The 14505-nt window shown below is 47.3% G+C and overlaps 1 protein-coding gene across 1 annotated transcript in view; it reads right to left on the bottom strand.

The window, feature by feature from the left end:
- Window positions 1–12916, bottom strand: part of LOC121586871 (FH1/FH2 domain-containing protein 3) — a 154573-nt gene extending 141657 nt beyond the window's left edge. The window contains exon 1 of the mRNA XM_041903886.2: window positions 12313–12916. Within this exon, the coding sequence (XP_041759820.2) occupies window positions 12313–12477 (165 nt within the window). The 5' untranslated portion in view covers window positions 12478–12916. The remainder of the gene's footprint in view (window positions 1–12312) is intronic.
- Between the last annotated feature and the right edge of the window lie 1589 nt (window positions 12917–14505).

Genomic DNA, 14505 nt, shown 5'->3' with positions numbered 1-14505 from the left:
AGACAGCACCATACAGAGACGGCACCATACAGAGACATCACCATACAGAGACAGCACCATACAGATACAGCACCATACAGAGACAGCACCATACAGTGACAGCACCATACAGAGACAGCACCATACAGAGACAGCACCATACAGAGACGGCACCATACAGAGCAGCACCATACAGTGACAGCACCATACAGAGCAGCACCATACAGAGACAGCACCATACAGAGACAGCACCATACAGAGACGGCACCATACAGAGACGGCACCATACAGAGACAGCACCATACAGAGACAGCACCATACAGATACAGCACCATACAGAGACAGCACCATACAGTGACAGCACCATACAGAGACAGCACCATACAGAGACAGCACCATACAGTGACAGCACCATACAGAGACAGCACCATACAGAGACAGCACCATACAGTGACAGCACCATACAGAGACAGCACCATACAGAGACAGCACCATACAGAGACAGCACCATACAGTGACAGCACCATACAGAGACAGCACCATACAGAGACAGCACCATACAGTGTCATGGTTCCCTGCTGTAGTGAAAAGTAGTGTAGTATGTCAATGTGGAGTAAGTAGTTTTTTTCAATACCTCGAGGGAAAACCAAATGTGTATTGTTTTGAATCAATGACCAATTTGTTTTTACTACTGGACATATAGCCAACCAGGTCAGCATTCATATAGTAGTCCCTCCTGACCTGACGTGTCCTCTACTGTTCTACCATGCTGTCCAGTTCAGTCTAGCTGCATGACCACATTGTCCACAAGAACCCTCAGATCACAAGACCCACCGGGCAGCAGGGTCACTCTCCCTCACAGAGACAGACGGAAAGGCTCACAGACTATACATAGCCCATCTATATTTAACCCTGCTGTAGCCCTGCCATAGCTAGAGCGAGGGTGTGACCCAGCCTGCTAGCCGTAGCTAGAGAGAGGGTGTGACCCAGCCTGCTAGCCGTAGCTAGAGAGAGGGTGTGACCCAGCCTGCTAGCCGTAGCTAGAGAGAGGGTGTGACCCAGCCTGCTAGCCGTAGCTAGAGAGAGGGTGTGACCCAGCCTGCTAGCCGTAGCTAGAGAGAGGGTGTGACCCAGCCTGCTAGCCGTAGCTAGAGAGAGGGTGTGACCCAGCCTGCTAGCCGTAGCTAGAGAGAGGGTGTGACCCAGCCTGCTAGCCGTAGCTAGAGAGAGGGTGTGACCCAGCCTGCTAGCCGTAGCTAGAGAGAGGGTGTGACCCAGCCTGCTAGCCGTAGCTAGAGAGAGGGTGTGACCCAGCCTGCTAGCCGTAGCTAGAGAGAGGGTGTGACCTAGCCTGCTAGCCGTAGCTAGAGAGAGGGTGTGACCCAGCCTGCTAGCCGTAGCTAGAGAGAGGGTGTGACCCAGCCTGCTAGCCGTAGCTAGAGAGAGGGTGTGACCCAGCCTGCTAGCCGTAGCTATAGAGAGGGTGTGACCCAGCGTGCTAGCCGTAGCTAGAGAGAGGGTGTGTCCCAGCGTGCTAGCCGTAGCTATAGAGAGGGTGTGACCCAGCCTGCTAGCCGTAGCTAGAGAGAGGGTGTGTCCCAGCCTGCTAGCCGTAGCTAGAGAGAGGGTGTGACCCAGCGTGCTAGCCGTAGCTAGAGAGAGGGTGTGACCCAGCGTGCTAGCCGTAGCTAGAGAGAGGGTGTGTCCCAGCCTGCTAGCCGTAGCTAGAGAGAGGGTGTGTCCCAGCCTGCTAGCCGTAGCTAGAGAGAGGGTGTGACCCAGCCTGCTAGCCGTAGCTAGAGAGAGGGTGTGACCCAGCCTGCTAGCCGTAGCTAGAGAGAGGGTGTGACCCAGCCTGCTAGCCGTAGCTAGAGAGAGGGTGTGACCCAGCCTGCTAGCCGTAGCTAGAGAGAGGGTGTGACCCAGCCTGCTAGCCGTAGCTAGAGAGAGGGTGTGACCCAGCCTGCTAGCCGTAGCTAGAGAGAGGGTGTGACCCAGCCTGCTAGCCGTAGCTAGAGAGAGGGTGTGACCCAGCCTGCTAGCCGTAGCTAGAGAGAGGGTGTGACCCAGCCTGCTAGCCGTAGCTAGAGAGAGGGTGTGACCCAGCCTGCTAGCCGTAGCTAGAGAGAGGGTGTGACCCAGCCTGCTAGCCGTAGCTAGAGAGAGGGTGTGACCCAGCGTGCTAGCCGTAGCTAGAGAGAGGGTGTGACCCAGCCTGCTAGCCGTAGCTAGAGAGAGGGTGTGACCCAGCCTGCTAGCCGTAGCTAGAGAGAGGGTGTGACCCAGCCTGCTAGCCGTAGCTAGAGAGAGGGTGTGACCCAGCCTGCTAGCCGTAGCTAGAGAGAGGGTGTGACCCAGCCTGCTAGCCGTAGCTATAGAGAGGGTGTGACCCAGCCTGCTAGCCGTAGCTAGAGAGAGGGTGTGACCCAGCCTGCTAGCCGTAGCTAGAGAGAGGGTGTGACCCAGCCTGCTAGCCGTAGCTAGAGAGAGGGTGTGACCCAGCCTGCTAGCCGTAGCTAGAGAGAGGGTGTGACCCAGCGTGCTAGCCGTAGCTAGAGAGAGGGTGTGACCCAGCCTGCTAGCCGTAGCTAGAGAGAGGGTGTGACCCAGCCTGCTAGCCGTAGCTAGAGAGAGGGTGTGACCCAGCCTGCTAGCCGTAGCTAGAGAGAGGGTGTGACCCAGCCTGCTAGCCGTAGCTAGAGAGAGGGTGTGTCCCAGCCTGCTAGCCGTAGCTAGAGAGAGGGTGTGTCCCAGCCTGCTAGCCGTAGCTAGAGAGAGGGTGTGACCCAGCCTGCTAGCCGTAGCTAGAGAGAGGGTGTGTCCCAGCCTGCTAGCCGTAGCTAGAGAGAGGGTGTGACCCAGCGTGCTAGCCGTAGCTAGAGAGAGGGTGTGACCCAGCCTGCTAGCCGTAGCTAGAGAGAGGGTGTGACCCAGCCTGCTAGCCGTAGCTAGAGAGAGGGTGTGACCCAGCCTGCTAGCCGTAGCTAGAGAGAGGGTGTGACCCAGCCTGCTAGCCGTAGCTAGAGAGAGGGTGTGTCCCAGCCTGCTAGCCGTAGCTAGAGAGAGGGTGTGACCCAGCGTGCTAGCCGTAGCTATAGAGAGGGTGTGACCCAGCGTGCTAGCCGTAGCTATAGAGAGGGTGTGACCCAGCCTGCTAGCCGTAGCTAGAGAGAGGGTGTGACCCAGCCTGCTAGCCGTAGCTAGAGAGAGGGTGTGACCCAGCCTGCTAGCCGTAGCTAGAGAGAGGGTGTGACCCAGCCTGCTAGCCGTAGCTATAGAGAGGGTGTTACCATGTATAGATCAGTACAGAGGGAAGCTAGCTAGCTGTACTGGGAAGGACAGAAGTTTGGTGGTTTTGAAATGAGGGATATTATACCACTAACTCTACAGGGAGACGGCTAAACTCTACTGGCCCTCCCAGTGACTGTCTGGCCAGACATACTAGAAAGGTTGGAAGTATGGTGCATTAAAACCACTAACCCGAACCTTAAAACCCCAACGCCGTGGTATCTCTTAGAGAAATAGAAGGGAACAAGAACTGCATGACGCCAACATGGGGGTTTCCCATTTCCCAATGGACAGGGCTTATCTACCAACCAGTCACCATTCTGTTGTGGATTATGACTTAACTCTGTATGGCACTAGTTATTACTTAAATAATGAATTTCTGTCTGAGACTTCAATTTTAGATGTAAAAAAGGCATGCAGAGCAGCTTATTACACCATTGATGATAGATGGTGGCTATTATCATTTGGGATTGAAGCTGGATCTAACCAACAGATGGCATGGGACGAGATGGACTAATCTCGACATGAGACCACTTTTGAGGTCCGACATGACTGCGCCCCAAATGGCACCCTATTCCCTATGTAGTGCACTACTTTAGACCAGAGAATGGCACCCTATTTCCTATGTAGTGCACTACTTTAGACCAGAGAATGGCACCCTATTCCCTATGTAGTGCACTACTTTAGACCAGAGAATGGCACCCTATTCCCTATGTAGTGCTCTACTTTAGACCAGAGAATGGCACCCTATTCCCTATGTAGTGCACTACTTTAGACCAGAGAATGGCACCCTATTTCCTATGTAGTGCACTACTTTAGACCAGAGAATGGCACCCTATTTCCTATGTAGTGCACTACTTTAGACCAGAGAATGGCACCCTATTTCCTATGTAGTGCACTACTTTAGACCAGAGAATGGCACCCTATTCCCTATGTAGTACACTACTTTAGACCAGAGAATGGCACCCTATTCCCTATGTAGTGCACTACTTTAGACCAGAGAATGGCACCCTATTCCCTATGTAGTGCACTACTTTAGACCAGAGAATGGCACCCTATTCCCTATGTAGTGCACCACTTTAGACCAGAGAATGGCACCCTATTTTCTATGTAGTGCACTACTTTAGACCAGAGAATGGCACCTTATTCCTTATGTAGTGCACCACTTTAGACCAGAGAATTGCACCCTATTCCCTATGTAGTGCACTACTTTAGACCAGAGAATGGCACCCTATTCCCTATATAGTGCACTACTTTAGACCAGAGAATGGCACCCTATTCCCTATGTAGTGCACTACTTTAGACCAGAGAATGGCACCCTATTCCCTATGTAGTGCACTACTTTAGACCAGAGAATGGCACCCTATTCCCTATGTAGTGCACTACTTTAGACCAGAGAATGGCACCCTATTTTCTATGTAGTGCACTACTTTAGACCAGAGAATGGCACCTTATTCCTTATGTAGTGCACTACTTTAGACCAGAGAATTGCACCCTATTCCCTATGTAGTGCACTACTTTAGACCAGAGAATGGCACCCTATTCCCTATATAGTGCACTACTTTAGACCAGAGAATGGCACCCTATTCCCTATGTAGTGCACTACTTTAGACCAGAGAATGGCACCCTATTCCCTATATAGTGCACTACTTTAGACCAGAGAATGGCACCCTATTCCCTATGTAGTGCACTACTTTAGACCAGAGAATGGCACCCTATTCCCTATATAGTGCACTACTTTAGACCAGAGAATGGCACCCTATTCCCTATGTAGTGCACTACTTTAGACCAGAGAAGGGCACCCTATTCCCTATGTAGTGCACTACTTTAGACCAGAGAATGGCACCCTATTTTCTATGTAGTGCACTACTTTAGACCAGAGAATGGCACCTTATTCCTTATGTAGTGCACTACTTTAGACCAGAGAATTGCACCCTATTCCCTATGTAGTGCACTACTTTAGACCAGAGAATTGCACCCTATTCCCTATGTAGTGCACTACTTTAGACCAGAGAATGGCACCCTATTCCCTATATAGTGCACTACTTTAGACCAGAGAATGGCACCCTATTCCCTATATAGTGCACTACTTTAGACCAGAGAATGGAACCCTATTCCCTATATAGTGCACTACTTTAGACCAGAGAATGGCACCCTATTCCCTATATAGTGCACTACTTTAGACCAGAGAATGGTACCCTATTCCCTATATAGTGCACTACTTTAGACCAGAGAATGGCACCCTATTCCCTACGTAGTGCACTACTTTAGACCAGAGAATGGCACCCTATTCCCTACGTAGTGCACTACTTTAGACCAGAGAATGGCACCCTATTCCCTACGTAGTGCACTACTTTAGACCAGAGAATGGCACCCTATTTTCTATGTAGTGCACTACTTTAGACCAGAGAATGGCACCTTATTCCCTATGTAGTGCACTACTTTAGACCAGAGAATTGCACCCTATTTCCTATGTAGTGCACTACTTTAGACCAGAGAATGGCACCCTATTCCCTATATAGTGCACTACTTTAGACCAGAGAATGGCACCCTATTCCCTATATAGTGCACTACTTTAGACCAGAGAATGGCACCCTATTCCCTACGTAGTGCACTACTTTAGACCAGGGTCCACAGGGCACCATTTGGGACTTCGCCCCTCTGCATGTTGTCTTCCCCTTCCCCTCTCCACAGCAACGCTGTAGTAGCAGCGAGACCTGAGTCCTGTTACCACCGTAGGCTACATGAAACGTGATACCGTAACAGCACCCTACAAACTGTCTCTCTCTCTCTCCTTCTTCATGGGGGGAAGCAGGACTAATAATAGCACAACACATATATCTGGACAAACCAGATAGAATGGCACGAAGAAGGAGTGGATGGTGATGCATCAATTGCATGAATCTCAAAGATTCTTCAGAAACTATAGCCTGCAATATCTGCACTGACCCATTGGGTTCGAACCCGGGTGTCCTGCATGATGCCGACAAGACCGTTAGACCGCTGAGCTGAAGCTTAAGCATTAGCTTGAAGAGTGTACCGAGCTGAAGCTTAAGCATTAGCTTGAAGAGTGTACCGAGCTGAAGCTTAAGCATTAGCTTGAAGAGTGTACCGAGCTGAAGCTTAAGCATTAGCTTGAAGAGTGTACCGAGCTGAAGCTTAAGCATTAGCTTGAAGAGTGTACCGAGCTGAAGCTTAAGCATTAGCTTGAAGAGTGTACCGAGCTGAAGCTTAAGCATTAGCTTGAAGAGTGTACCGAGCTGAAGCTTAAGCATTAGCTTGAAGAGTGTACCGAGCTGAAGCTTAAGCATTAGCTTGAAGAGTGTCCAGAAGTCTTCAGGTCTCAGGCAAGGTTCCTCTTCATCCAACTACCTGTATTACGTGATCAGGCCTAAACATCAAACTCCTGGCCCTAAACACAATAGGCTACAGAGAAACTCCTGGCCCTGAACCAGTGGAGGCTGCTGAGGGGAGGACGGCTCATAATAATGGCTGGAACGGAGAAATGGAAACCATGTGTTTGATGTATTTCATACCTTTCAACCGACTCCGCTCCAGCCATTACCACGAACCTGTCCTCCCCAATTAAGGTGCCACCAAACTCCTGTGCCCTAAACACAATAGGCTACAGAGAAACTCCCGACCCTAAACATAACACATCATACTCTCTTTGACAAACCAGGGAATTACAGATTAAGCAGGAACCGAAACCAAACCTCAACCTCTCCTCATCATGAGAACCCCCAGCCCCCCCAGCCCAACCCTTACTGGCTAGTAGTAAGCCTCGTATGCTTTACCATTGTTTAATCTAGTTCTCCTCCCAGTGAAAAGAGAGAGGGAGGGCGTAATTACTTCCACATTAAAACAACAACAACATCACACTGGGTCGATAACGTTAATAACACATTACGTAACGTAGCATTTAGGTTGTGTGTGTGTGTGTGTGTGTGTGTGTGAGTGCATGTGCATGTATGCATGTGAGTTAGTGTGTGTGTGTGTGTGTGTGTGTGTGTGTGTGTGTGTGTGTGTGTGTGTGTGTGTGTGTGTGTGTGTGTGTGTGTGTGTGTGTGTGTGTGTGTGTGTGTGTGTGTTTGAACAACGTTTTTCCATGTCTATGGGAACCACAGAGGAAGAGGGTGTGTTCTGTAGATCTAATAAATAACCTAATGCTGTTTTAATGGAGGGTTTGTTCATTAAATAAAGACAACTGTTTATTCTTGGTGGTGTTGGAGACAGCTTGACTCCATCCATGACTAGTTGTAATCTGTTTAGTCTTGGTGGTGTTGGAGACAGCTTGACTCCATTCATGTCTTGTTGTAATCTGTTTAGTCTTGGTGGTGTTGGGGGACAGCTTGACTCCATTCATGACTAGTTGTAACAGACAGATTTGGTTGATGGTGAGACTAGAAAAACCCCAATGTTAAGACTATCTATGTACGACATATAGTCTGTTCACTCATGAATCCTTGAGTCCAGAGTCCCTGGGTGGTGCATTGAAAAGTTAATGTTGCAGTTGATTATAGATCTGATGTTGAAGGACTAGAGTTTACTGTTAGTTAGCCAGGGACTTAGAATAGGCTACTGTAGCTACTTCCCAGTTGTCCCCTTGGTCACTATGATATGCAAATCTACTGTGGCTTGTGACTGTTTATTGACTTTGTCTGCTTAGTCAAATGAACAGAGTCATAATGTAAAGTAGTCCAGAAGAGAAAACTTTCAAATGCTTCTACACATTGGAGAGGACAGGTAGTCTCCTCTACTATAAGGTCAGTCGTACAGTCTTTAACTTTCAGGCCCTTGTCAAGCCTTAAGCCACTCGTATCCCTCTAGGCTTCCCTGCAGCTCTGCCCTGTCCTGCCCTGCCCTGCTTGTCTGTCTGGTGGACAAAGGGATTGGCCAGGGATTAGGTTTGTGTGTCAGGGTTAGTTTAGTTGTACGTACAACGTTGTCTTTGGTCCGATTCCAGACACTCACACAAATGCAAACACGTGGACAGTGGACACAGACCTAAACGCACCAAAAAAAGACAGAGCAAGACACAAACACACACGAATGTGGAATGCATGCTCACGCACACACACACACTTTCAGACCATTCTGTGGGTCAGATTTGAGTTTACTCTGTCACAGTGGATGCTAGTGTAAGTGAGTAGTGCTTCGTCTGAGACTCCAAAAGAATTGGAAGAAGAAGAAGAAGAAGAAGAAGAAGAAGAAGAAGAAGAAGAAGAAGAAGAAGAAGAAGAAGAAGAAGAAGAAGAAGAAGAAGAAGAAGAAGAAGGAAATCAGGCAGTAAAACCACAGAAAGCCAAAGTAAGGAGAACACAGTGTTGTGAGGCTCCAGCCCTAACCCACAGGCATTCTGGGACACTAGGCTATATTTTACAACAGCCAATCAGAATGCACGGCCATCAGTCTCATAATGACATGTTAGGAGGAAGACAGAGCGAGCGAGAGAGAGAGAGAGAGAGAGAGGGACGAAAGAGCGAGTGAGAGAGAGAAAGAGAGAGAGAGAGAGAGAGAGAGAGAGAGAGAGAGAGAGAGAGAGAGAGAGAGAGAGAGAGAGAGAGAGAGAGAGAGAGAGATCCATGGGATCCCTACAAAACCAGACAGATGTTTCTATGACACCTATATGCCAGTTTATAACCTGATGTGATGGTCCCTAACCAGACAGTTTATAACCTGATGGTTCCTAACCAGACAGTTTATAACCTGATGGTTCCTAACCAGACAGTTTATAACCTGATGGTTCCTAACCAGACAGTTTATAACCTGATGGTCCCTAACCAGACAGTTTATAACCTGATGGTTCCTAACCAGACAGTTTATAACCTGATGGTCCCTAACCAGACAGTTTATAACCTGATGGTTCCTAACCAGACAGTTTATAACCTGATGGTTCCTAACCAGACAGTTTATAACCTGATGGTCCCTAACCAGACAGTTTATAACCTGATGGTTCCTAACCAGACAGTTTATAACCTGATGGTCCCTAACCAGACAGTTTATAACCTGATGGTTCCTAACCAGACAGTTTATAACCTGATGGTCCCTAACCAGACAGTTTATAACCTGATGGTTCCTAACCAGACAGTTTATAACCTGATGGTTCCTAACCAGACAGTTTATAACCTGATGGTCCCTAACCAGACAGTTTATAACCTGATGGTTCCTAACCAGACAGTTTATAACCTGATGGTCCCTAACCAGACAGTTTATAACCTGATGGTCCCTAACCAGACAGTTTATAACCTGATGGTTCCTAACCAGACAGTTTATAACCTGATGGTTCCTAACCAGACAGTTTATAACCTGATGGTCCCTAACCAGACAGTTTATAACCTGATGGTTCCTAACCAGACAGTTTATAACCTGATGGTTCCTAACCAGACAGTTTATAACCTGATGGTCCCTAACCAGACAGTTTATAACCTGATGGTTCCTAACCAGACAGTTTATAACCTGATGGTTCCTAACCAGACAGTTTATAACCTGATGGTTCCTAACCAGACAGTTTATAACCTGATGGTTCCTAACCAGACAGTTTATAACCTGATGGTTCCTAACCAGACAGTTTATAACCTGATGGTTCCTAACCAGACAGTTTATAACCTGATGGTCCCTAACCAGACAGTTTATAACCTGATGGTTCCTAACCAGACAGTTTATAACCTGATGGTTCCTAACCAGACAGTTTATAACCTGATGGTTCCTAACCAGACAGTTTATAACCTGATGGTTCCTAACCAGACAGCTTATAACCTGATGGTTCCTAACCAGACAGTTTATAACCTGATGGTCCCTAACCAGACAGTTTATAACCTGATGGTTCCTAACCAGACAGTTTATAACCTGATGGTTCCTAACCAGACAGTTTATAACCTGATGGTTCCTAACCAGACAGTTTATAACCTGATGGTTCCTAACCAGACAGTTTATAACCTGATGGTTCCTAACCAGACAGTTTATAACCTGATGGTCCCTAACCAGACAGTTTATAACCTGATGGTTCCTAACCAGACAGTTTATAACCTGATGGTTCCTAACCAGACAGTTTATAACCTGATGGTTCCTAACCAGACAGTTTATAACCTGATGGTTCCTAACCAGACAGTTTATAACCTGATGGTCCCTAACCAGACAGTTTATAACCTGATGGTCCCTAACCAGACAGTTTATAACCTGATGGTCCCTAACCAGACAGTTTATAACCTGATGGTTCCTAACCAGACAGTTTATAACCTGATGGTTCCTAACCAGACAGTTTATAACCTGATGGTTCCTAACCAGACAGTTTATAACCTGATGGTTCCTAACCAGACAGTTTATAACCTGATGGTTCCTAACCAGACAGTTTATAACCTGATGGTTCCTAACCAGACAGTTTATAACCTGATGGTCCCTAACCAGACAGTTTATAACCTGATGGTTCCTAACCAGACAGTTTATAACCTGATGGTCCCTAACCAGACAGTTTATAACCTGATGGTTCCTAACCAGACAGTTTATAACCTGATGGTTCCTAACCAGACAGTTTATAACCTGATGGTTCCTAACCAGACAGTTTATAACCTGATGGTTCCTAACCAGACAGTTTATAACCTGATGGTTCCTAACCAGACTGCAGTGATAAAGAAGATCTGACACTTATATTGACCATATTATTATAATCACATCACAATGTATCATTTAAGCCTACTATGAGTTCGTCCCAAATGGCACCCTATTCCATAGTGCACAACTTTTGACCAGAGCCCTATGGGACTCTACACTCTTATAAAAAAGGGTTCCAAAGGGGTTCTTCAGCTGTCCCCTAGGAGAACCCTTCTTGGTTCCAGCTAGAACCCTTTTTGGTTCCAGGTAGAACCCTCTGTGGAAAGAGTTCTGCATGGAACTGAAAAGGGTTCTACCTGGAACCCAAAATAGCTTTTCAAAAGGGTTCTCCCATGCAGACAGCTGAAGAAAACTTTTAGGTTCTAGATAGTACCTTTTTTTCTAAGAGTATATGACTTACTGTCAAAACTGGATTCCCATGGCTCGAAGCCTGATTCTTAACAACTCAATCAAAAGCTACAATTACAAACAAGTCAATGCATACTCCATGTGTCCTTGAGTAGGCTACAGTAGGTAATCTACAGTAGTCTGTGTACTCTCAGGACCATCTGACATTTGTTTTGTGGCTTTTAAAGATGGCCTCACTGTGGAATTACTTCTGGTCTGGAAAACCACTCTGATGTATTGGACATGTGTGGTGTGAAATGTCTCTCTCTCCCTGTGTGTGTGTGTGTGTGTGTGTGTGTGTGTGTGTGTGTGTCTGTACGTGCCATACCCACTGAGACACAAACACACACACACACACACACACACACACAACATTCTAGCGAGGGCTTGCATAATCTCAAACACCTATATGAGTGCTTTTGACACAGATGCCCCATCACTCTTCCCGTGACTGTCAATGTTATTTTGTGTTTAATGAATGGGTCGGAGCGCGCGTCCCTCCGGATATATCGGGCTGGCTGAGCGAAACGAAAGCCTCGCGCCCACCTGTCGCTGTTACACAAGAATAGAAAACCCACCCGGCGACTAGTCATGCAGGAATAAGATAGGCCACTGTCTGCAGCTAAATATGCTCTAGTGGTGATAAACCCGAGAGAGAGAGAGAGAGAGAGAGAGAGAGAGAGAGAGAGAGAGAGAGAGAGAGAGAGAGAGAGAGAGAGAGAGAGAGAGAGAGAGAGAGAGAGAGAGAGAAACAGACAAATATAGACAAAGAAATACTGTTGAGTGTCTGACAACGGTGTGAAAGTTTGTTGACAGTCTTTGACATTGCAATGCTGTAGCCTACCAATATATACTTGCAGCCACGCGATTATCCTTGCCTGTCTGCAAAATCAAACTGCGTTCGCGGGGTGATCTTAAAAATAGCCCACCAGGTAAAGTTTGTGACTGACACGACATTGCCAAGTTTATACATGAACAAACAAAAATAACATTGAAATGCATTAATCCTGAATAAAATAGGTGTGACAAAATTAAATCATTGCAAACCTTATGCGGGGCTCTAAGTAGCCGGTGGACTCCCGCTATCTGATTGATAAGCGGGATATCCTCTCGGAACGTGTAGTGAGGTGGTCGGGTCGGTTCCGGGAAGTTGGTGCTGTTGAATGGATCGGTGTCGTCTAAGAACTGAACCCTGCAGACAAACGTAGCCATGATGTATCCATGCAAGAGGCTCCTCCGATGAGGGGGGGCAGCTAACCCAGGTTAATGATTAGACCCGTCGCCTAGCAAGGAGCACAGCCCGTCTCTCTGTCTGCTGCTGCCCGTGACAACAACAAAAACAGCAGGTTGACAAGTTTGATCAGCCGCTCGCCACCGCTCTGGTTGGGTGGGCTACTATAATCAGACCTCGTGTGGGCGTCTTCTCGTGAAGTCTGGTTGGACCGGCACAAGAAACTGTTTTGGTTCGCGGGTTGTTTAGTTTGTCTATAGGGAGAACCTATTTGTCCCGTTACTCAGCCCTGTGACCGTGTCACTGTGGAGTTGCTGCTGGCTCTTGTCACAGCAGGTGGCCAATGACACGGGAGGCAAGCAAGGTGCTGGAGAGAGAGAGAGAGAGAGAGAGAGAGAGCGCGTTGGATAGTGAATTGAATTGAGAGAGATCTTAGTCTGCATTGGACAGCCGGTGTGTCGTCTATAGAGGTAGAGCAAATCCATCCCCCTGCGACTGACCCCCCCCTCCCAAATCCATCCCCCTGCGACTGACCCCCCCTTCTCCCCTTGGCATTAGCGCAACAGTGAGGACTGCGACTGATTTCAAAGCAAATGGTGACCTCTTCTGGCATACTGTTGATCATGCACCAGAACGGAAGAAGTGCACTGCTGTAATTCAATCTAGTCCGCAATGAGGTTGTAAATTTACGTTGAAGCTAAGGCCCTTCAAAGGAAGGTGCTTACAGTTTTTTACAAGTGTGAGAAGTTTGTTAACTAAGTACTGCAAATATTCAACCTGGACCTGGGGCGGCAGGTAGCTTAGTGGTTAAGAGCGTTGTGCCAGTAACCGAAAGGTTGCTGGTTCTAATCCCCAAGCCGACTAGGTGAAAAATCTGTCGATGTGCCCTTGAGCAAGGCACTTAACCCTAATTGCTCCTGTAAATCGCTCTTAGTCTGCTAAATGACCCCAAAAAACAAAAAAAAAGACTCAAGGATGGCGCTGCAGAGATGGATAGCAGCCATTTTATGGGCTCCTGACCAATTCTGCTATTTTGTGTTTTTTTTACGCTGATCTCAACTTTTGTTGTACATAATATTGCTCCCATAATTTCCTATGACCGAAAACAGCTTCTGGACATCAGAACAGAGATCACTAACCTCAATTTGGATGAAGATTTCTACTTCAACGAGTCGGCAGCTGTAAATATACTGCTCATCCCGGACCAGGGCCCTGTTGCATAAAACATCTTAAGTTAATTTACCCCTTATTTTTTAACTTAAAGTTTCCTTAACTTTAAGTCAGTTGCACACAACATTTTAAGGCAAATGTCCCCCTTAAATTAAGTGAAAAAGTTACGTCCCTTAACTGCTTCATTCAGTATGGATATCAATGGAAACAATATTTGTGGAGGTGAATGTTGCTTTCCTCTGCCCTGGTTTCAAATGGAAAACATCCACCAGCTAGCTAGGTAGCTAAACAATGGAAGGTGCACAGTCCATGGCTACATGGCTCCATGGCTCCATGGCTCCATGGCTCCATGGCTCCATGGCTACATGGCTACATGGCTACATGGCTACATGGCTACATGGCTCCATGGCTCCATGGCTCCATGGCTACATGGCTACATGGCTACATGGCTACATGGCTACATGGCTACATGGCTAGCTAGATACCTACTCTGGAAGTTAGCTTGATGTGCTAGAAAGTAGTAGAAACAAGTTAAGGAAAAAAGTAACTTAAATAAATGTATTATCTTCTCAAAGTATTTGTTTCTCCTGTCTTGAATGTAGAACTTATATATATTTTATATTTTTATTACTTATATATATTTGTTGTTGTTGGTATTTTAACCCCCTTTTTCTCCCCAATTTCGTGGTGTACAATTGGTAGCTACAGTCTTGTCCCATCGCTGCAACTCCCGTACGGACACGGGAGAGGCGAAGGTCGAGAGTCGTGCGTCCTCCGAAACACAACCCCCAACCGAGCCGCACTGCTTCTTGACCCGGAAGCCAGCCGGATCCAATGTG

The sequence above is a fragment of the Coregonus clupeaformis genome, chromosome 17, assembly GCF_020615455.1.
Source record: "Coregonus clupeaformis isolate EN_2021a chromosome 17, ASM2061545v1, whole genome shotgun sequence".
Taxonomy (NCBI): domain Eukaryota; kingdom Metazoa; phylum Chordata; class Actinopteri; order Salmoniformes; family Salmonidae; genus Coregonus; species Coregonus clupeaformis.
The sequence above is the reverse complement of the archived record's forward strand: the minus strand, read 5'-3'. Positions and strand labels throughout refer to the sequence as shown.